We start from the raw sequence: 25,019 nt of genomic DNA, 5'->3' as shown, positions 1-25,019 counted from the left end.
ATTATCATATGGGAAGGGGTCTCATCCTTCAGTTATGAAAATTATAAATTTTAATTGTATTACCAGAGCTTGCATATAGCCTTCATTTTTAATTAAACTGGTACAAAACAGTGTTATTTAGGGGCAAACACATGGTGCGGGTATTGCTGTCTAATGACAGCATCTAGTTGATTGGTTAAATCTTTTTTCCTGTACTTAAAGGGGCATGGTCACGAGTTTGGTCAAAAATTATTTTTCCGATTTTAATATATACAGTGCTTCAGAAAGGCATTTTAAATAGGCAACCGAAATTTGAGTATCATTTGTTGAGTTTTAAGCGAATTACAGAGCTTGAAATTCTTCGCTATTTAAACGAAGCGCTTGTTTACATATTTATGCTTAAAATAAATAAAAAGATAGACAAATAAGCTGGAAAAAGATTTTTTACTGGTAAATTGATCCTATGTAAACAAAAAGAGGCCACGAGCCTTGTTTACATGACAAAACATTGTGAGCCCTGTTTCTTGCTTAGAACTCTACGAATGACTCTCAAATTTAATTTGCTCATTAGAAATGCATTTCTATAGCATTGTAAATAATAAAAACATAAAAACAAAATTTGACTAAAATCGTGACCATGCCCCTTTAACGCTTTGAACGAATTATGTACAAAGTAACTGTTTCTTAACATTGAATCATAGGAAAAGTAATTCCGATACCTATATTCAATTTGACATCATTTTTAAGGGGATGTCAAGGGCTTTTTTAATGCCGTATTTGGAGAGACTGTAGGCATTGTATATATACCCGTACTTTATAATGCAAAGGTGGACGAAACTCCGAGATGGTTACTTATTTTCTTCATATTAAATAGAAATTAACAGTTAAAAACATGATTTTTCATTGCTTTTCTTTTCTAAATTTAAGCCCCAATACACCCTATCAAACGGAACTATTGCTATGAAGCATCATTGAAAGAATTTATATCATGAATTTCATAGACATGTAGCTATTTTTCATTTATTACATCTTTACCTTAAGGACGTTGTTTACTCAGGGTTTGAGTTCTCAAATCCAGATTGTTAAAAAGATCAATGTAATGAGTAAATTTTGTTCTAAACACAAAAATTATCTATGTAATGAATTATTGTTGACATAACATGATATTTATACTATATTGTGGGATTAGGTTCAAACAAAGTTTGACTTTTAGCAAAACAGAGGAGATTCGGACTAAATTTTTCAGATCTTGCTTTCCACTGAAATATTTTTGGTAGTACTATATGATTTTATTTGTTAGTCAACTTTATTTGCATATTTTCTGTTGGTTTTAACTCGCTTGTTCGTTTAGATAATCGTACGGCACACACTACAAAATTATTAAAAAATGCTTCAAAATTAACACCATATCTCACAATTTTGATCATTGACCTCATATAAATTTTATGCCAGCAGAGAAAGGTCGATATACTTAGTTTAATACCATAAATGTTTTAGCATTATCATCATTCAGTTTTTTTGGTTATATTGAATCAAAAATGGGCAGGGATTTGAAACTGATAGATGAAATTCGGACTTGAATATCTATAAAAATTGTGATTAAAAACTTAATGCTTTGTATCTATTTAATGTCACTGCCATTCATCAATTGTATTTCATTTGTCAAAGAGTTTAGCATTTTGTATTATTTTCACAATTAAAAAATCTCAATCATAGTGTAAAATTTTTAGGGATATTTCTTACATATTTAATGACCATTAACTCAAAAAGTAAGTCATTGACCTACTTTTTGGAAAGTGAAGAATAACACTACCACTTAAGGCCTATAACACACAATAGTTGATTTTTCATCATCATCAGTGGAATTGTTTTTCATTCTGAGTAAACGTCATCCTTAAGTTATTTGGGAAAAATGCAGTATTTTGTATTTTTATAAATCGCTTTATTGTAATAGATTCAAATTTTAAAAAAAAACAAATAAATTCTTGCTATCAACAAGAAATTGATGAACAGTAAAACAAAACACAAACATGTTTATTATATAAAAAATTCACAAATTTGTATTAAAAAAAAATTACAAGATCAACAACTTCTCTCTTGCCATTTGAGTTCATTACTATCATATAAGCATAGAAATGTATTTTGAAAGCAAAATAAAAGTAAATATATTTATATATTTATTTCAACTAGGCCCCTATAATTATACATTTTGGGGCGTTTCTAATAATTATTTCAATTAAGAAAATACTTTAAAAACTTTTACGCTAAAGTGTAATGTATGTAGTAACAAATGATTCTTAACATGTCTAAAATATATGCACATATTTTACACGGAAGCGGGTTGAGGTCAGTTGTTAAGGAAAACTTCGATGATGAACGTAATATGTGGCACATACCTTTTAGGTCACTTTTAAATGAATAACGAACTTTAAAATCTGACCTTACTTTAAAAATTAAAGCAATACCCGTACATACTAATAATTATTGCAACTTTACGCATGAAGAGTACTTTACTGTTACTCATGTATATTGTAAGTCTAATGATTCTCTTATTGTTTCAAGATCTTCCCTTAATAACAGTATTACACGTTTTTGTATCCTATACGCTTAATGTGTGTCACTTCTAAATCCTTTTCTTACAATTTGAATGTCTCTTGCTTTTTGCCGTTAGAGGACGCCTCTGAACTTCCGGTAAAATAATCTCTCGGAATAGCTATCATATCTCCTTCTGCAACTACAAAATAATTATTTGTTTATATCAAAATGGAAAATGTACTCTATCAAAAGTTACAACCATGATCATTATATCAAAAATTATATTAAGGTATCCGATCCATACTAGCCTCAGATTTAATGAATCTGGGTGCATAACAGGTATGTATGGGCTTAATACTCAGTATAATTGGACATAATTTTCCTGTTTTAAAAGCATCAATATGTAAGAGTGGAATGTGTCCTAATTAATGACCTTTTCCTTTTTTTTGAATAGTTGCCCCCCCCCCCCTTTGCTTTTATTCTATAAAAATTTATTCTAAAAAACACTTTATAAAATTTATTTTCAATAGTTTTTGTATTCCTAATGATAAAATACATCTTTCCACCAAAGCATTTTTGGATATTCTTTGTAATTACTTTTTTTATTTTAATAAAAGTGCTTCTCTCCATAGACCTTAATGCAATCTTCATTAATTAAAAACTGCTTAGTTAATAACATTTTTGAAAATTTCTCTCGATAAATTTTTTTTCTACTCTTAAATGCTTTAAATAAATATCAAAGTAATAAATACATGGTTGTGTTACAGCATTTTATGCTCCATGTACATATTTTGTAATAATTTTATTGTACTATGTAACATTTAAATGTTTTGTATATATTCTTTTTATATTAAGCATTATTATATATATGTTTAAGAAAATAGAAAAAAACCCAGAAAAAACAAAACAAAAAGAAATGTGACCATAAATGTCGCAATAATTATTTTACTTAATAATTAGCTAATTTTACTTTTTATGTCGAAATCATTAAATACGTATTTCTTTAATTTTCAAATTAACGTCAATTATTAAATAAGCCTCACAGAACCGCTTAATATTTGAATTACATAATTCAACCTGTTTTGACATCTAACCTGGCACCTGTGAGCGTTTTTATTACATAATTTGATCAGTGGTTATTAACGCTAATTATAATGATTGTTACCTGTTCGTTTCATTTTTATCCACGCCCATAAGTAATTAATAACCAATTATATTTTATGTTTAGGGATTAACTTTATGGGCGTGACTTTGTAATAATCGACGAAATAAAACCAAAAGCCAAACGCAAATTGTCACCTTTTGACTTTTGCAATCTAAATTAATAAACTTTATATTTTGGCTTTATTCTAATATTTGTTTTTTTTCGAAGGTAAATACTCGTATATTTTCATTTTATGTTATTTTTCTTTGTCGATTTTAAGAACTGTTCTATTATGAATTTACACCTTTTGACATTTGCAATCAAAATTAATAAACTTTATATTTTGGCCTTATTTTAATATTTGGTTTTATTTCGAAGTCCCCGAACAGATCCTTTATTCCCCGGTACCTCAGCAAAGCGAGTACACAGGAAAAACCGTTATAACAGTTGCCAAAATTTTGTTCTAATATGGATCGGATACCTTAATAAGAGTTCAGTTTGTTAATAGAAAAAAACATTAATATTTTGATAAAAAAGTGCCTTCGAAATGGAATGAATTTTGATGTGACAATTATGATATATGAAATAAATAGCAAATTAATCATTCAATGACTATATTTTCATATATAAAATGGATACATACGTAATTTGTGTGTAGCCTCTTCGTTTGATATTGCTCCTCTATGAGGCATGAAAAGGAATTTGTATAGCAAGGTAGCTATACAACCCCCAAGTATAGGCCCAACCCAATATACCTATAAAATACGGAGTTTTGATATGATGCAAGAAAGTGTCACATTGTAATTTTTTTTATATTTAAGGAAATATGGCGACATGTAAATTGCATTTACACTCACTAAGTATTATTTAAAAAAATGTATAATGTGCCAGAAGTATCGACCTCCATTTATCAATAGCATTATCTTAATCTTGAAAAAAAAGGGATAAGTAAAACATTCATTATGTGGTTACGCGATAAATTACAAGGTTAGTGTTTTGGTTTTTAAAATTTTGAAACCAATTGATTTATTAAGATTCTACTGCTTTGGTCGTTGTCAAAGGTACCGTATGGTGATGGGCTCTGCAATGTACAAAAACCCTTACCCAATGTGTGTCATAGTCCCCAGAGGCCACGGCACTTCCCAAAGAACGGGCAGGGTTCATACTAGAGCCAGTCAACGTGATCTGTGAGGATAAAAAGTAGGAAAATGATTAATTATTTAACAACACTTTACAATCCTTTATTTTGAAACAATTATGATATGTTTGATATTGTGATTAGTCACGAAGAATAAGCAGTCTATGAAATAAAAGAAAATACGTCCACACGGCCTAATGCCAATGTTTATACTTTTTCTCCACCTCACTCAACTACGCTGGGTTTTATTTTTTGGGGGGGTCACATAGTTCCAAGTTTATATAATTGCTCTCTGTGGAATACACCATAAAAACCGTTTTATTATTCATGTACAATGGTTACAAAATAATCGTTTTCATTCTTCATAGATTTTTTTGCACGCAACGAAACATGTTTAATTTGTTATGAAATGCGAATAGTAGATGCCTCCCGATTCTTGCCCCAAAAAAAAGACCATGGACCCTTTGTTCCGATGTGTACATGAATTCTATATGATTTAATTATTAATTACTATATTGTCGAACTATTGAATATTACATAATAAATACCAAGTAGATTGAGGTAACAATGTGTGAAATTAAGAAACGTATTGGATTACTACATTTTTAGCATTAAATACTACATTTAGCTTGCAGTTGTATCTCCCATTGCTGAAACCGCACATTTTTTAAAATTTGATTTTACTTTCAGCTCTTTTTTAAATACATAAAAAAATATTTGTGTATATAGAAAGCTTCAACTTTAAAAAGGTTGGGAGTACAGCATTCTGAATGCATCGATTTTTAGTGCAGGTTTGAAGAGATGTAAACGGTGACCAAATTTATTTCACCCCAAAATATAACATTTTAATGTTCTGTCACTCCCTAAATGTCTTTAAAACTTCTGTACATTTTTTTTTGTTTTTATGGTCATAAATAAGCCACTTATTCTCTGTCTAGAGACATTACCAGTCAACCATTATGTACAGATGCAATCGATCTTGCCCATTTCATGCGAATCCGTGCATCACAAGAAATGGTACATGTACCTTTATAGCTTAATGTGCTGCCAATTTCAAATCTTTCTATTTAATTACATTTCAATTCCTTTGATCGTCTTAATACTGTATTACATTTATTTTTTCAAGTATTACGTAGAATTTAATGGAATTTTAAAATGCAACGTATGTGTTTACTTTTTTTTAGTGATTTGCCTTTTAACACTAGACTGCTGATACGTAATTTTTTCTTCAACTTAAAAATAATGTTTGTATTGAAATATTATCTGTTTGGCTTAGGTTTTGTATTACTATTGTACGTTTTGAGGAAAGTGACAATATGTAATGTTCCACTTACGCAAGAAAAATGGAGCATTGCAACAGTGAGACCGATCTTGAGAGAGATGCTTCCAAAATCGGTACGATTTCCGTCCGTGGTCGCAACAATGACGAAAACAAGGCAAAATGTCAGAATCAATTCGATGCCAACTCCTTGCACAAGAGTGTAACCATTGGCAACTTTTGTCACTCCAAGATTAGCATGAAAAGACCCAGGAGTCGCCCTAAAATAATGATGAATAATTTTTATTTAATTCTACCAAGGCGGCATTACTTCACACTTTATAAAACAAAGCTTGCAAGATAGTTACATGGATCTATTGGACAGTCCTTGGGGTTTTTGCATTTAAATGGCATTCTTTCATACAGGAAGCTAGTATGGGGAGTTTGTTTAGTTACCAGAAAGTAAATTTGGCATAATGGAGAGATCTTTGAATTTTTGTAAAATAAACGTTGAAACATGCAATTTATTTTAACATTCATTAGACCAAACTTTTTTTTCTTGCATACATTATAACATCGTGAATTTATGTCTTTGTTATGAGTAAACAATATGATCCTAGAAATACATGCGTGTCAAAAATATTTCCTACACAATCCATCAGCACTTCTATATAAAGTTTGCTTGATATGTTTTATAAAGAACAGCAGTTTATCACTTACCCCTTCAGAATCATGCCTCCCACGATGGCACCGATTGTCTGCGCTATTGTATAAAAGAGCGCTCTAAATATGGTAATCTGAAAACTGGCCAACAACCCCAAGGAAACGGCTGGGTTGAAATGTCCACCCGAAATGTGCCCGAACATCTGAATCAGGGCCATGATGGCAAGTCCAAAGGCGAGCGCCACCTATCAACGGAACAGAATGTTCATGTACCACACGTATTGTGCTATAAATTGTCCTTTGGACACATTTTCATTTTGGCAATAAAAACATACATTTTATTTGAATGACTAATTAAGCAAGATATACATGTATATGTACCACCCACAGAATGTTTGTTTAAAACCAGCGCAAGCTTTGTGTGACTTAAATTGCAACGTTTTGTTTTCAGTAACTCGAGCTCTACAAATATGCAGCTGATAAACAAAATAAAATTTAGGTATATTGTGATCACTTTCAAATCAAGGTAGTTTGTACGTTTACTGCGTGTGAGAAAACCGAATAATTTGTTCGTTAAATCGTTTTGTTCCTTAAGTTTTACTTCTGAAGTATATTTCAAATTCGTCTGCGTGGTTATAATGTTATCGTGTTTCAAACACAGCATTGTTTATCAAAGCAAGCAACGTCATTTTAATGAAATATATAGTAAAATGTACATTTTGGTAAGAAAACGCATTTCAAAACTAAACCAGATGAATTTAATTTTACTCAACCCAATAACAGAAGAAGAGATAATTTGGAACCGATTCATTAAATTTAATCAATATGAGTTTTTGGCCATTTTTTTGGCAAGTCAACTTTACAGTTTTAAAAGATTTTATAAACTTATATCTTCATGTTGAAGTTTGACGGTAGCGTGACGTCATCATTGTATTACGTCTGAGAATCAAGAAATAAAAATGTGTTAATTAGCTATCCACACATATTAGAGAACAAAATAATTTTTTTACACTACTGTGAATTTTAAAATTGATAATGAATGCAAAGGTGCAACTAATGTAATTCTGTGAAGAGAGGAAATCTGATCATTTTTTTTCATGTAACACAATCGGTGCAGAAATGATGGCCACACATCCATCGGCATAATATCGTACATGTATTTGATAATTTCCTATACTAATTTGATCTTTAGATCATTGGTTGAGAATACAGAATTTAAAATCTTATTGGAAAAGTAGAGACGTATAAATAAGTTTCAATTCGATTAGTTCCATAAACATGATTTTATAGACAGAGCAGTTCAAACGGACACATTTCTTTTAATGTTTCTAAAGATTATTTGTAATATTTAATCAAAGTACCGAAGAACTGACGGGAGTTGATTTTATCGATGGTTATTTATTTTAAAATCAATGATGTGTTATTTTGCATGACAAGTACAGGTAGTTTCTAATCTGTATTTAAATTACGCACAGTTTTATAATATGAATTTTCGGACTTTTTCGACCCAAGAATGTTGATAAAACCCCATATGAATCATGTTAAGTAATATTTTAAGATATAATAAATTCAATCAAACTATGTATCAATGATATAAACATTTCTTGAAAATTTATGGATCCAAACAATATTGAACTCTCGTCTCGTTCAATCAAACGCTCGGCTATCGCCGTTAATCTCCGACAAGTAAGAGAGACTCTCTGCTTGTCGGAGATTTACGGAGACAGCCGAGCGCCGAGTTGAACGAGACTTTATTGAACTCTGGCGTAAGAATACATACAACTACAAAAAATATCTAAATTGTTCGTACCATTTAAAATCTGACTATTTCCAAGCGCCGAGTTGAACGAGACTTTATTGAACTCTGGCGTAAGAATACATACAACTACAAAAAATATCTAAATTGTTCGTACCATTTAAAATCTGACTACATTTGTATTTCCAAGGTATTTATAAATATGTTTCCTTTAAAAACAATGCTTTAGCATACATTATTTTGGATTTATCAATTATTCTCAAGAACTAATTTTTGTCAGCGGCGATGATTTGTGCTTTGGTCCAAACACTGTTTCACTTTCGGTTTGTCAGAGTGACTGCATAGAAGAGTTGATTAAAATCAACTCCCAAAAAGTGTATGATTTCTATTCGATAAACGCCGATTACTATTATGACGTCAGCAGACCGGCTAGCTACCTTAAATAACCGAAAGCAATATCGTTGAAGTTAGAATATCAAGCTGGTCATTTATGTATCAAAGCGGTAGTCTGTTGGAGCAAAATAATGCAAAGGAAAGAAATCAAAGGGTGGTATGTCGCTCAAAAACAAAAAAAACCCAGAGTAGTGGAGTGATTTATTAGCTGTCATAATAGTAGTTTCCATTCAAGATATGGTTTGGACAGAATGAGAATATTACCTTTGGACATTGTGCAATGTATTATTGAATTTAATGGAAGATATTTATAATCAAGATGTGTAAGTATCACATTAAAACTGCTATATTGTAATCCCATGCAAGGACAAGACAAAAAGGTCAAGAACAGCTGAAGAAATTAACTTAAAACATGTGACAGCACGGTAAGGGTATGTAAAATATATCCGCAACATCTAATGTCACACAAGCGCACCTCTTCTCTTATCTCATGAACCCTGTTATGAATTCTTGATATATCAATCTGAATAGGCGTCTATAATTGTATGAATAATTGGCCCCATTTTACATGACTTTTGGTACATATTATTTTACTATTCGGCAAGCTTCAATGGTTATTTCAAATGTTTACATTAAACTAAACTTTAGAAATTGGTTTATCATAGCAAGAAAAAATTAACATTTCTTTCTCATTGAATTTTACAAATTGTTCATGCACACACAAAAACTTTTTAAACTTAAATTAAAAAAATTACTTTAAAATTGCAATGCAATGAATTTTGCAATGGTTATTTCAGAAATCTAAACAATTGATGATTTGTATTTTAAACCTGTATGAGGGGCATGCTATGGTACCTAAAGGTCTATTGATTGAAAAATATGCTTACGTTACACATTAAGTACACTGCGAATGATGTGTTGATAAATTGCTATATTTATCTAAGTGTTTTACAAGTACGACTAACGACCCCTGAACATTCCAATTTCAGTAAACAGAACAGAACTCTAACCGATTGAAGATTTTATTTAATGTATATATTGCTAGTGTTTAATTCGCTTTAATTTTAGTAGGGCGGTAGGGATGGGGGATTTTTTCTTAAAGTAAGATCACGTTTGCTAGGTTAATTTATTTATTAATTCCATATCTTCATTTATAAGATTTATTTAATTTTTCTTTTCAATTTGAATTGAAGGTGGAGACAAGTTGGCGCTTGTTAAAGTCATTTCCAATAGTGAACTTACCCTGACGGGGTTGACTGGATTAGTCAAAGTCGAGGCACAGCCCAGGAACACAAACAACAAGGTACCCACGAACTCAGCCATCACCGCCCGCCAAAATTTCCAGCTCTTCAGCTCCCGCACCGAGTATACTTTCTCCTCCTCTTGTTCTTTCCCGAACCTTGCTTCTGCAACTTTTTTGGAAACGTGCATGAAGTAGCCCTCCATTTTCGACGACCTTTACTCGACCACACACAATAATTCTACAATAGAAAAATAGTTCCTGATATTTCAATAGTAATTTCTGGATATTATAAGCACTAGTCCGAAACAATTTTAGTTTGTTGTCTGCCGTTTATTTCGTTCCGATAATGACACTATATACGCATTGACAGCATCCCGATAAAGAACTAAATGATAGCGTTAAGTGTTTTCTTCTGTCATTTTGGCGTGCACAATGACCCCCAAAGGGGGCGTTCCGAGATGCAGTTCAAATTCGTGATTTTTCGCTTGCAACATCCCGTACCTATCGCGTAATAAGATATTAAAAGAAAATTGTTTCATTGCATATCCTAATTCATAATATTTGAATTTCGGATCATCCAACAACTAATGAAAAATTATACCTCATTAACATTTTTAGATTTGTAGCGTGGAACATCAACATGGAAGAAGCAAGAACCTTTTTTACAAGTAATGTAACAAACTGACAGAGTTTGATTATTGGTACTAATGTTACATGTAGATTGGCAGATTTCCCATCGCGTTCAATAAACCTTGCTATAAAGATCACTGCCGAGTGCAAAAAGTGGATAAAATGTACTACATAATATATGGATATACGTATGTAAGAAGATTTTTTATCAATACGCAATTGTTTTACTTTATATAAGAATATTTTTTTATTTCATTGTCAACACTTTTCAAATTTTTTAACAGAATGTATTGATTTGATTTACAGCTGACCTATAAACTCTTGAGAACGGTTAGTGGGCTCACAATTTTTTAAATCCTCGGTAGAGAAATTCATCGAAGTACATTCATTTATACAGGTTAATGTGTTTTCCACATCTATCAAAAGACGAGTGATAGGTCGGTGTATCCTTGTTATGGAAGCAGGAGGTATAACTCACTTTAAGGTGTTCGTAAAGGTAAAATCTGAATCCATTTAGCGCACAACCAAGGTGGCACGGTTCTATTCATTTGATGGTAATCTAGACTAAGTTCTCTTGACAACACAATGTTATTCTCAAGTCTTTTGACCACACCTTAGACATCCTGTTTTGAGTACTTCACAAATCTGTGCATGGTCTCTCAAAATCTTAAAAGAGCGTTGGGTTTTGTTTTGGTTTTTTTGTTGTTGTTTTTTTTTGGGGGGGGGGGGTTGTTCTTTTTTTGTTTTTTGTTTTATTTTTTTTTGTTTGGTTTGGGTTTTTTAGGAATGTTTTTTATTCAGATTTTTAACCCGATTTTGACCAAGCTCATATACAGTTTTTTTTTTATATCATAACGATTTGTTATAGTTGCAATAGATGTTGAATCAAAAGATTCGATAAAAAATTCAAACTTTTGCTTTAGTGAAAAATTATATTTGCAAAAATGATGTTTTATGTTTAATCTTTCAAAAAAGCTCCCCTTATTTACTTTTTTTGTCGTAGTGAGTGTAAAAATGCTAATGCAAAAAAAAAAAAAAAACGCCAACATAAATCCCATTTACATACGCATTCAAACTATAGACTACTAGTATGCTTCCAAGATTACATAATGATTTGCAGGGATACGTGCCAGCATCTACTGGCCGCCTAGTTTTCGTGGGATCACAATGCTTGTTTTGAAAATATACTAGTTAAGTTTCAGTTTACATCCTGTCCTTATAATTAGTGACAGGCTCGGCTTTCTTTGACTAATACGGTCCTTAGACAGACTGGGACTTTACACAAACATTCTAAGAGGGGTCAACTTCAAACCCTTAGTGTCAGTGACTCTGCATATGTAGGTTTACGCAAATCTTTGAAGAATTAATTGTTTTCGCTACTAGAACTATTTATGAATATAATGAATATAACTGACCCATTTCTGTTCAAACAAAAAGTACCACATACATGATTCAAGTATGCATTTAATGATCATATTAAATATAAACTGTATCCTGTTTTAGCTAATTCGGAATGATTCAAATGGAGGAGAATGACGCTGTCAATAGTAGAAAAGGATGTTTTTCTATGCTGACGCGCGTTACTTAATTTGTATGCTCACACTGTTGCAGTTGTTGGACTAATCTTTCAAACAACCACGATTCAATGCTCAAATAACAGTCATTTTTGTGAATGATAACTGTAATCTGGCTATATTCAAATAAAAACTATTAGAATGAAATGCATATGAAATTACATTAAAACATCCTTTAAAATGGCGATATTAGATCAAAAACTAAAAAAAAAAAGGATTCATCGAAAAATAAGGCGATTTTTTCTTCAGAATAAAGATGTGAATGAAAACTCGCATACAAAATGCTATTTAAATCAAAACTATTAAAATGACATGCATATGAACATTACATTAAAAAAAACATCCTTAAGATGGCGAGATAAGATCAAACACTTAAAAAGGGTTCGCCCAAAAAATAGGTTGGATTTTTTTTTCTTCGGAGTACAGATGAACTTTTACATTAATAAAAGCATTGCTTCACAATTATAGGACTCGATTAGTGTATATATAATGTTCTAGATAAAATTATTTATTGTTTTCTTTTAATTTTCTTTTGAAAAGTAAAGAATCTATTTATAATAAAATATGGTATATATCGCAAACGATGAAAAATCCTAACAATATATTTCTATGGAATTAAAACTTATTCATATTACAATAATTATATCATCTACGTGTTCAAACTATATCGTCTTACAGTTTAACAATATATAACGTTATATTTGCAATTGTTATATTCAGTAGTATATTCTCACTATATATAACTCTATATAGACGAATAGTCAATAATTGTAATATAAGCTCGTCCGAAAAATATTGACCGGTCAATATTTTTTTGATATCATATACCTAGTAGTGTATCAGCCCTGATACACGTGTCTTGGACTAGGTGAGACAGCAACCAACAGCTTGGGCTGTATCGCCCTCGGGGCTGATATTTTTCTTTGTTTTGCCTCGGACTGGAATGTCTCGACGTCATTGGATGAATAGCGTCACGTGATTGCCTTATAAATTTCTTTACACGGCGAGCGTCAAAATTTATACGGCAAAATGGCGGACGTAACGTTATTTAAGCTAATTTTTTACACAAATGTTCAACCATACCTTTGATTTTTTAAGCCCCAAAATATTTAGAGTGACCCCCCCCCCCCCTTTGCCCGTGACGTAATATTATGATCCTACAATGTGGCATCCAGGTTTGCACAGACGACTGACGAGAAAGGTAAAAAATTAGAGAATTAAGCTATGAATTTTAATATTATGTATTATCTTCTGTTTGTTTACATATCAAACTTTAGGTCCTCGACAAAACAAAACACTTATTAGGTTTGTTACTGACTGTGTAAAGAAATTTTTGGGATCGGTAAAGTCCATAGAAGGCTCGGCTCCGCCTCGCCTTCTATGGACTTTACCGACCCCACAGTACAGTCCAACTCGACTTATAAATGCATATCTAGCTGTCAAAGAAAAAGGGACAAGTGTTCGCAAAGCTGCAAAGCAGTATAATGTCCCAACCCAAACTCTTCACGACCGGGTCAAAGGGAAGGTAGACCTGGAGAAGGTAACTATGGGGCCAGCACCATTGCTTGGACAAGAAGAGGAGGCTATGCTTGTTTCGCATTTGAAAGCAATGGCCTCATTTGGTTATGGGTATACCCGAAAAGAGGTGACCAATATGGCATCTGACTATGCTATTCAGCTACGCAAGAGAACCAAGCAGCAGAAACCTCTCACATTAAAATGGTTTAGAGGGTTCATGAAGCGTTGGCCAGATCTGAAGGTTGTTAAGCCACTGGCATTGGAGTATCAACGCGCAAAATCATCAAATCCAGGAAATGTACAACGATACTTTGTTGAACTGTCGTCGATCCTCACAAAGTACAACTTATTTGATAAGCCCCATAGAATTTTTAATGTGGACAGAAGGGGATCACACTCAACCATGCACCTCCTCATGTGGAATCCGGCACTGGAGACACGCCACAAGCTGTAACAACAGGAAAATCCTCTACGGTTACCATTCTGGGATGTGGTAGTGCCTCTGGAGTTGCCATTCCACCATATTTTGTCTTTCCTGGTATGCGGATGAGGTCCGAGTTGATGGAAGGCTCAACACCTGGAGCAGCTGGTGATGTCACAGAGAGTGGATGGTCAAACTCTGTTATATTTCTTCAGTATTTACAGAGCCACTTTGTTCATTATGTTTCTGGTGGACTCGATGAACCAGTTTTGCTGCTATTAGATGGGCATAGGTCTCACGTTTCAGTTGCAGCTGTTGAATGGGCAAAGGAACACAATATCGTGTTGCATGTTTTGCCAGCGCACACTAGTCATAGTCTTCAGCCCATGGATGTTGGTTGCTATGGCCCTTTACAGAAAATTTATAACAATTTGTGCCACCAAAAGATGAGAGCAACATCAACAGTAATCACCAAACAGGATGTTTGTGCCCTAGCATGCCAGGCATACAGCAAAGCTTTATCAGCTCAAAATCTTCAGTTTGCCTTCCGCAAGTGTGGAATTTATCCTTTTAATGCTGATGTGGTGCCAGCAGAAGCTCTTGCCCCTTCTTCGGTATTGACTCAAAGGAACGAGGAAGAAGACAATTAAGAGCGACTCTGATTTGGATGCAGATGAAAACAACAACAGTCAGGATTTTTTTGCAGAGCGAACTAGAGAGCTTGTTCTTATAAAATCTGAGGGATTAAAGGCCAAAAAAGAACGCAAAACCTTGAGCAAGATTACATCAGGCAGAGCAATTACTGAGCCGGAGGTATCAGCAAAAATTATGGAGCATGTTTCAGCAACAGCGGCCCCAAAACAGAGAAAAAACATAAAAAATCAGACGCTCCCTACCACCTCTACGAAGAATGGTAAAAGTCCAAAGTGTTGAAAGAAGAAGAGGAAAACATCAGCTCAAACAAAAGGTCATTCACAGGAACCTGGACACTCCCATGTGCAGCCAATTGACAACACATCTTCAAGACAATACTTCCTATCGAAGACTCTGAGGATGTCTCTATTTCTGAGGAAGAATTGTGTTGTATTTGTAAAATGTTCACACCACATGCTGTTCGAAATAGCACATCCCTTATTTTTTTAAAGTGGGTAAAGTGTGACAAATGTAGACATTGGGTGCACTTAAATTACTGCACTGACATCAGAGTAGTCCGGATAGGGGATCACTATCTATGCCCTCACTGTAAATAGAGTAGAATTTGAGTTTCAAATTTGTGTATACCTTATTGTTGATTAATTAATGTGATTCTTAAGATAGTATCAAATATCTGTTATCTTGAAACACAAGTTACCCTGTATATGACTGTATCATAAGTTGTGAAATGATGAAATTCACCAAGATTATGAAACATAGTTTATTAACTTATTGTTAAGTTTTCATAGCATTTGTTGGAAGGTGTTGATATTTGTGAATATATTTGATATGTTGTTTGTGATATCTAAATGAAAAAGTTACAAACCACACAAAATTTACTTTTCTTGGCCTAATTCGTGCTTACATATCCGGGTGCACGACTACTGGTTCCAAACAAAGATGGCCGACAATGAATCCTCGCTTCGTTTCAGCCTCAATAATAAGCTGTTTAAAGCACTTTAATGTATTTTAGATACACAGAAAATCAGAATACAGTTCAGTAAGTTTAATTATCGTGACAAATAATCCTTAATTTAATTTCACCGCTCAATAAATCAGATTATTTCTTAAGCGCGCGACTACTGGGCACACGAGGATATTCCTTATATGGAATTTGAATAATAGTCTTTTTTTTTAATATATGATATAAACAACATCACACTGTTGTTTTGATCTCGTCCCTGATATCAGCCCTCGGATGGTATCAGCCCGCGCCCTTCGGGCTTGGGCCGATACCAACCGATCGGGCTGATATCAGGGCCGAGATCAAAACAATAGTGTGATATATAGAGTACCAATGAAAATGTGACATTTCAGTCCAAGGGAAAACAAATATATATTGACCGGCTCGGAATAATATCTAGAGAATATTCCCTCTATTTCAATTTATCGCTTCTGATTTGTTGATTCGTAAACGGTGACGTAAATAACTCTTCGCGACTCCAAAACAAGGTGACGTCATAATAGGCAGTCAGTCAAGGCAAGTAAACAACGGACGCGCAATGCGACGGTTTGCTATCATAACGGATATATAAGGATTTGCGAAATACTGTGAAGTAAAATCAAGTAGAACAACTGATGAAATTTACGCTTCGCGTCGGGCAATATTTCGTCCCTCGGGGGCTAATATAATCAATGTTGCCCGAAAACACAGTCAACATTTGTTTTGTTATATGAAGAAACAAACCAAAATTTAAGAAAGTAATTGAAAACAGCCGTAATTTTCTCAGCTCAACAAAGAATTCACGAATTTAATTTTGTGCAAAGTTCATTTCCAAAATATCCCCAACATCAAACGGTCACTTGTGATATTCCTCAGACCGTAAGAGTTCTACCTGATATTACCTTTTTTGAAGTGTTTTCATATATTGCCCCGGCCATTTATTGAAATGACAAAAGTTATACACTATAAAAAATATGTAAAAAGAATAAACATTGCATAAAATGTAAATCACAAAAACCATATTTCGAACTAAATGCATCACATAAATATCCCCTGATAATCATTAAATCATGGTAAAATGGTCAACATCATACAATAAATATATTTGTGCTCAAAATGAAGAAATTGCTATTAACATAAAAAATACATTTCAACAAATATTTATGGCAATTGAGATTAAGAAGATGCTTACAACTTACACTGAAGAAGGGTTGAAGAAGGAAGGAGGGTGGGTAATTTGCAGAGAAACGTCCGTGTTCCTGTTTTTAAACAAAACCCGTAAGTGACTATGTTAGGCATGTGATACAAATACCCGTTAATGATTACGTCATAATCAAAGATAGGACTAAAAAACCGAACGTCCAAAATACGGATATAATTTACGATAAAACATATCAGGGCTTCAATTATACACAATGATATATATGATATTATCTAACAACAATGTTGTTTTTATATTCTGATCGTATGATATGTTTGGAGAATTAGGATTTACTGAGTATATACCTTCACCTACAAGATGTGAATCATTGCCCCGATGAGATTGTAGTAAAAAGTGGGATTGCGGACTTCGATTTTTTGAATTTAGATATTGTTATAATAATGATATTAACTTGATTTATATCAATTTGATCCATATAGGGTTGCTTCTTCTGTTTGTTGTTTTTAGTGGCTTAATTTTGTTCTTTTCGGTCTTCTTTTTTTTTGGGGGGGGGGGGGGGGGGGCAAACTAGCAGGTTCAGATTTAAGATTGTCATGGAAAATCAAAGTACTGAAAGTACTGTTAGACGGTGGCGTCGTTTGAAAGTGGCATATTACATGTAACAATGAGTGATGTACATCGTATGATAATTATTTTTGTCGAAAACCGCGGCCAGTATCGCATACATGTACTAATACTTATCGCTTACTCGCACAACTGGTCGTGAGTTTCCTACATGGATAATTCTGTGGAAATCGTAGCTGTGATCTCACTCTACACTTTACAAATGCTGTGTCTCTTGGTCGTCATCTTTTGGGAAAACCCCAAAGAATTATCACAGTAGTCTTTGTCGTATAGAAGATTGTATCTTTATTTTGCATCAATATGTTGGTATCTATATCAGTTGACATTAAAACCCCGTTTGAATGGTTGCCACCACATATTGAATGAATAAATCAAATCCAAAGCGATTTCATCACAGTACACCCAAATATTTGATTGTTTGAAGAAGGGGAATTTAGGTTTTTTCCCTTTTGACCTTTGGGTTGACCCCGCAAAGGGGAAAAACTTTTGAAAAGTGTGGATTGGACTATTGTGCTTTAAATATATTGTAGATTTCTCAAAGTAACAAGAACAAATAAAGCTTTGGTATGAAAAAATACTTATTTTTACTAACTTTTTGGGGATATATATAGTATGTTAATTGTCCCTCTCGACAGCATTTTCCCTCATTTTTTTCACGGGGAGAAAGTTGCAGTCTTGTGGATCATCACATTTGCTTTTTTTCCTCATAGTCAGTTAATACATTTAGGTGTAAAGAAAACGGAATGGGTTTACAAGAACCTGTTTGATAAAACTGGTATTGCTTTTGGAATGCACGTCATCATGAAACAGAAGAGTAAATCAATATTTTATCTTCGACTTTAGTGGATTATTTCCATTTGCTCACAACGAAAGTGAATGAAAATTTAAAAAAATATCATACAACATTCGGTCGCGGAAGTTTCATTAATCAACGTTTTAAACATGTTTTCTATAATTGTATTTAGCTATAGATTTATTCAAATCATTTGAATGAATTCGGGAAAGTCACATGTATATTTTATCGCTTCTCAGTACACTTTAACACGCATAAATTACTTGCTACATTAAACTTTTCTAGTAAACTTACAACAAATATTAATCAATTATACAAAATAAGTTTTTAAAAAAACCAAACAAACAAAATTCAAGCTGAACGCACGTTTTTCTGACCGTACAGCTGTGTATATAAAGAATATGGGGAGATAAGATGGCGCAACTGCCCTTTTGGTTTAGTCGTAAAATACAATTTCAAATTTAGCATTTTTTCAAATAAATATTTTTGATATGTTATTATACAAGTTTACAAAATAGTAATTTCTAACTCTTATTCAGTTTGATATATTTCAAAAAGATAAGAAAAAAATAATAAATCTTTAAGTTTTGGTGGTATCGAACCCACAACCTAAAAACCCAAGTTCTATAAAGTTTCCTAATGGCTGGTGCTCTAACCACTGAGCCATTTCATTCACAACACAAGTGCGTTGTTTAAATGCTATATGAGACTATGACCACGGATTAACGGACTTGTATTATATTTCTAAAACGTTCAACTGTTGAGCTACAAAATGACATTTTTGAACTGTAGTGGGTCATCTCTTCACATTTTTATTGAGTTCAATCGGTTTAAACCACATTTAGACAGTAAAAATAAATTTTTGACCTCAGACCCACTCTATGAAAGAAAATGCATTGAAGTTATAAGAATATAAAAAAAAAGGTTTGACACGCATACGCCAGTTTAAATCAATATATTGCAAGTATTTAAAATATTTAAAGATTACAACCCGATGTTACGTTAAATATACATTGTTTTTAATTATTTTTTTTAAAAGTATCAGATTTAATAATATTTTAATTTTGCCGTATCTAATCATTCCTCATATGGGCATTTTACACGCCTTATTCACCCATCTTCTTTGATTTTATTCTTTGCATGTACTAGACAATAGATCTAGGGTTCGCAAATCCCGGCAATATTTTCGGAAAGCTATATTTCTGTAGCTCAGCAGAATTCTAGAGTCATCTATGAAGCATATTTTTTTGCCTTCATGTTTCATTATTTATCGCAAATATAGCATGGATGTATACGCTACGGCCGATGTAGCATTGCGTTAAGTGATGACACTTTCTAACCGGTGTGTATTTCAATTGTGAGTCGCAACAAACTGGCGCATTTATATATGCCCGCCTATTTGTAAATGCATGTTGACAAAATGCTGCTTACACTTGGAGACAAATGTCGAAGAAAGTTCATAATAGAGTTGTACTCGCGAGTTAAAAAATATTTGAGAACAAACGGGGCGATGTTTACGTAACTATGTAAATAATGTTATCTGTCAGTAAAAAAATGCCCCAAAACCAAAGAAAAGATTTTCTAATACATTTAGCAGGGACGGGCGCATATGAATTAATGTCATTATTTGTACCTCGCTCATCGAATTGCGTTATTCAGTTCATTGTAAAAAAATTCGACAGAAACTGTTTAGTTAACAAAATTATTATATCTTACATTACCGTTCACAATGTACCATAAATGTATATGGAATATCGCATGTTTTTTCTCACAAAAAAGCTAGCGTTTGCTGCAAATAAGAGATACACGAGCTGACACGCCGTAAAATCCATAAGACGTTTTACAGCATATGTAAAAAAAATCTGAACAAAAAATCTTTGAAACATCGTAAAATGTAGTTTATAAACATTTAAAATGGCGACTCAATTTGCACGTGAATTTTTGACAATCCGACGTCGATTAGCATGTTTGAGAGAAAGTCAGCAGCAAGTAAAGCGTCAACATCTGCAGTAAATATTGTCTGATGAATATTGAGGTGCCTGTAATAAAATTAATGTTTCTACAGACTGAGTGAGGTACAAAATAAGGTACATTGTAAATCATAGGTCAGTCGAAAATTTAACACATTTGTATCTAAATTTAAAGTTTTTTGTGTGTTTGAAAACACATGCACACTTGTAGAAGAAACTGTGCCATTGATCGGTTGAAATTCAATAAAATGTAATTTATGTAATATTCATTGTCAGTATCTGTTGTGAAATCTTTGGAATAAGCTACAACAACAAAAAATATGCTGCTCAACTAAAACTAATGCGTTGAAAATGGCTGAATTTATCGATGAAGCATAATTGCTGAAATATGAAATGGCAAACCAGTTTAAAAAGTGTGTTTCTGACAATTGTTTATATCATAAAAAAACAAGAAGCAATTATCGTGAGATCTCTTGACCAATTATCGCAGTGATATAGTTTATGTAGTCCTGATAAAGAGTTAAACGTCAAAACTGTCAGTTGGTGCTTATATTATTAATACCGCGTAAGCAGATAGGGTAACGGCTCATTTAAAATAAAACACAATTTCATTCATTATTTAAATGTATGTACAAAATAATTAGCAGCTATTATGCTTAAAATATCTGATAAGATTAAAATTAGTTCTCATACACATGTACCTAACAGAGTTATCGTTCGTTATCCGCTAGGGTCCCCGTGAGAAATACTCTTCCGGTCAGGACCGTAGCAATAGACCGTGGCTATTTATAGCCACCGTCTAAAAAGGGTTTTATTTCTGAATTGAGCGCTAGTATTTATATCCCTTTTCTGGAAATGCGCATGCTCGAATTAACGCACGAGAAGATCGGATCATAATAGTTTGCCAAAGCTTACAATTGATACTAAGAAACATAATTTTCTCTATACCATGGTATTCATTACATTTCAAGACAGCCCCTGTGTGTAACGTCAACCATTGTCCATCCATTCATAGATACATAACCCAGTAACTCTGCTGATAGAAGGGATTATTTTTATAATAGACGAGAAAAGTCATATAAATCTATTACCTTGTTGTTAAATTGAATCAGACACAACGCTATACTAAATCCTACTAATGTATTAGATTAACAGTAGAGCAGATATAAATAAAACATCCACATCGTTGTCATTTATAGTGTATCATTAATGCAACGAATAGTCTATACAAATGCATGAAGCCTTCAAGGCAAGCATTAAATTATTTGTTGGCGTTTCAATTAAACTCACAAATGATAAATCATAATTCTAAAATGTTTTTTTCTTCTATGAAATGCGTTTTGATGGTGGATTTGTTTTGGTTACCATATCATAAGGTACATTACATCCTTTGGATATGGCAACCTGTAAAGCGCAGATCAAATTTCCACAGTCCTTTGTCATGTTCTCTGGGGACCATGATAGTATATATTTGTGTTATATGTAAGGTAAGTATCTCAGAATGGACCTGGCTTTGAAAGCTTTCAACAAGTTCTACATGTAATTGGAGTAAATAAATTAGCCTCTGCACAGATTCCAGAATTTCATACCTTTATTCATCTTGTATTTTTTTAAATTCTCTCACTTACTTCTAAGTTCTGTGAAAATTTATAACGTATGAAACAGACACTATGGCATCTCTCTCTCTCTCTCTCTCTCTCTCTCTCTCTCTCTCTCTCTCTCTATATATATATATATACCAGTATATATATATATATATATATATATATATATATATATATATATATATATATATATATATATATATGCAATGTTTAGATTTAGTTAAAAGATTCTCCCTGTAACCTGTAACTGTATATAACTTTTGTAGACTATGGGACAGATAATGTATAAAACTTCTGGCAGGTTAGTACTTAATGGCAGTATAAATAACAGTTCCTGGTCAACACTCCATAAGAACGTTGACACTACACAAAGACCTAAACCTGACACACACACACGATTGATTTCAAATTCAGGTACATGTATACGATTTATCTTATGAAGTTCATGAACCTGTTAAGCACTTCTATCCTAAATTTAACTTATTTGATATGGAAATTAACATAATTATGGTATTTAATAAACAATGGGTTTGAATAATGAACATATGCAAAATCATTTTTTGTTCACAAGTTTTTTTTTTAATGAAAATTGAATGTTGACTCTTTTTCAAAGATTTTAATTATTTACAAATAGAATCAAAGTACTAAAAGTACTGGCAGAGGTTAATTTCATATTGCAGCAAATGGTCCCAATTTGTCACATATGAACCTTTATTTTAAATATTCTTTACTAAAAAGAATTGTTTTGCTGTCTGAACACTACACACGTGCAAATGCCCATTTCATTAGTTCAATTCTAAATGCACTATTTTAACGATTGATCTGTTACTGATATCCGCATGTTGCTGGGCCTCTTCGACAAACCTCGGAGCAACCACTAAAATAGACCCCCCCCCCCCCACACACACACAGAGTAAACGTCTAAATCTTAACCTAAATGTACTGATAACGACTTTTTGAGAGGACGTAAAACAATAAACAAATAACCTCAAATAAACAAGTACAAGAATTATTGGTAAAGGTGAACCAAACAAAAGGAAATGCCGACAGATACCTAGCTGATTTACGGAGTATTTGTCATCTTATTTTCCCGTGGAGAGGAAATGGTGTCATTAAAATGTACACCGTCCTCAGAAAAGCTACTCCATCGATTAAGTCAGAAAAAGCCGATTAAATGTTTTCCACTGTGATTCCGAACTAATTTTGATATTGCGTGATTTTTGATCAATCTTTATCACTCCTTGACTTGGTAAAGTGTAATCCGGATCTCATTCAAAGCACTTCTTTTTTTCTCTGAGGTGTCTTATTTAATCCTTAATTACAAGAACTCAAGAAGTAAATTACATATATGCCTTTGACAGGTTTTGCTGCGTTTGAGTTTTATTGGTTATTCTGTTTTCATATACCGCTTATTTTTAAAATACAATTATCAGTGTGCTAGTGTAAATCATTTAACTATGAGCTTGTAACAGATATGTTTGATTCGAAAAAGAGACTATATTTTTATTGACATTCTTAAGAATAAAACCAGTGAGAAAGGAAAACAACAGAAAGTGTAGGCTTCTTTGACGTGCATGTACATGTACGATGTTGTCTTGATGCCTCTCAGTAAATTACTGTACATTGTTAATACATTGAGAGGTGTGATTTGAAAATTTGAATATACATGTAAGGTCTGTACAATGATAAGGGAAAAATCATTTGAATATCACTGTAAGGGATCTTTGATGTATATGGGTATGGTTGTGATATTGCTAAAATGGTGGGCGATTTACTTCTTAAACAGATTAATTGGGCAAGTAACGGTTACACATTCATTACAGTACATGTACATGATGATCAGATACGTTTTACGATATTCTCCAAGTTCGACTGCAACAGTTATTCTGATTGTTTAGTTTAATTATTCTCGAAATATTTAACACGCCATGCCACAGAATATAAAATTACATTGTTATTCAACATATGCTGAGATTAAATACATGTGTATGTGCATTTTTGGAAAGCTGACCATTTTTAGTTGATGCAACCAGACTCGATTACAATATACCGGGATAAGACACCAGTAATCGGATTTGTTAATATTTAGGGTTTGATTTTATCGGGTTATGAATATCATTTAATATTTTAAGGATTTTGAATAACCGAAGTTTATGGTCAGCAAAAAGAGAAGTTATTAGGTCGGTATCTTGGAGTTGGAGTTATTAGATGTGCTTTTTTATTAAATCAAACTATGTGTTCAATGAATAATGATTTTTTTTCTGCCTTCAAAAGATGTTATGATTTGTTATGCATTCCGTCGATCATGACCTTTGCAACGAAATATTAAAGTATGCGTTAAGAACATGTAAATAATATTCCTATCAACTGATTTGATACTACGAAGAAATATAAAACTCCCAGGGTCCCTTTATTTAATTTTGATTGCAATAATTTTGCATAAAGATTTAACCATGAATATATCAATTGTTTCAAAATAAAAAAAAAATGAACATACATGTACTTTAATTATAGGATATTCATATTTCGGGATGGGAAAGACTATAGAACAATATCCACTGACCTGAAGTACAGAAGTCCGATAAACTGGTGAGGGAAGGCACTCGACTGATGCTCAGAGCCAGAAGTACTATAATTTACGGGGATTTTAATCCTGAAGAAATAAATACGACAGGGCCATAAATCGGTACACTGATGATAAATCCCACAGCCTGTCCCTGATAGATAGAGGTGGGTCTATACAATCAGACCTCACATCTCTACCGAGGGTCTGTCTGTCAATACACTCATCGTCTCCATTCATCTGGCTAAATTGCTTAAATTTAGATTTCAGTCTCTTTGGTGATCAATAATAGACGATTGGGCATGTAACACTTGCAGAGATACCGCATTAGCTGATAGGTGCTATTGTGGAGGCAATGTAGGTCCTCACCACTACACTTAATACATGTTGTTGGAACGGTTTGTCATCTTCTGTG

General features: G+C 32.9%; 2 protein-coding genes across 3 annotated transcripts; one reads left to right on the top strand and one right to left on the bottom strand.

Moving 5' to 3' along the window:
- Window positions 1–1,997: 1,997 nt before the first annotated feature.
- Window positions 1,998–24,801, bottom strand: LOC105341812 (aquaporin-1). Of its 2 annotated transcripts, none has more exons than XM_011448541.4 (7): window positions 24,605–24,801; window positions 10,109–10,347; window positions 6,775–6,962; window positions 6,131–6,335; window positions 4,763–4,843; window positions 4,302–4,413; window positions 1,998–2,713 (listed from the first exon to the last, which is right to left on the bottom strand). In XM_011448541.4, exons 2-7 carry the CDS (start codon window positions 10,310–10,312, stop codon window positions 2,616–2,618), a joined length of 888 nt encoding a protein of 295 aa, XP_011446843.3. In that variant the 5' UTR covers window positions 10,313–10,347; window positions 24,605–24,801; the 3' UTR covers window positions 1,998–2,615. The 2 variants fall into 2 exon arrangements, with proteins under 2 accessions (XP_011446843.3, XP_011446842.3); XM_011448540.4 differs by lacking the exon at window positions 24,605–24,801 and adding an exon at window positions 17,088–17,217.
- Window positions 13,860–14,902, top strand: LOC136275630 (uncharacterized). Its single transcript, XM_066085247.1, has 2 exons — window positions 13,860–14,072; window positions 14,216–14,902. Exons 1-2 carry the CDS (start codon window positions 13,860–13,862, stop codon window positions 14,900–14,902), a joined length of 900 nt encoding a protein of 299 aa, XP_065941319.1.
- Window positions 24,802–25,019: the final 218 nt, after the last annotated feature.

The sequence above is a fragment of the Magallana gigas genome, chromosome 5 (genome assembly GCF_963853765.1).
Source record: "Magallana gigas chromosome 5, xbMagGiga1.1, whole genome shotgun sequence".
Classification (NCBI taxonomy): Eukaryota; Metazoa; Mollusca; class Bivalvia; order Ostreida; family Ostreidae; genus Magallana; species Magallana gigas.
The sequence above is the reverse complement of the archived record's forward strand: the minus strand, read 5'-3'. Positions and strand labels throughout refer to the sequence as shown.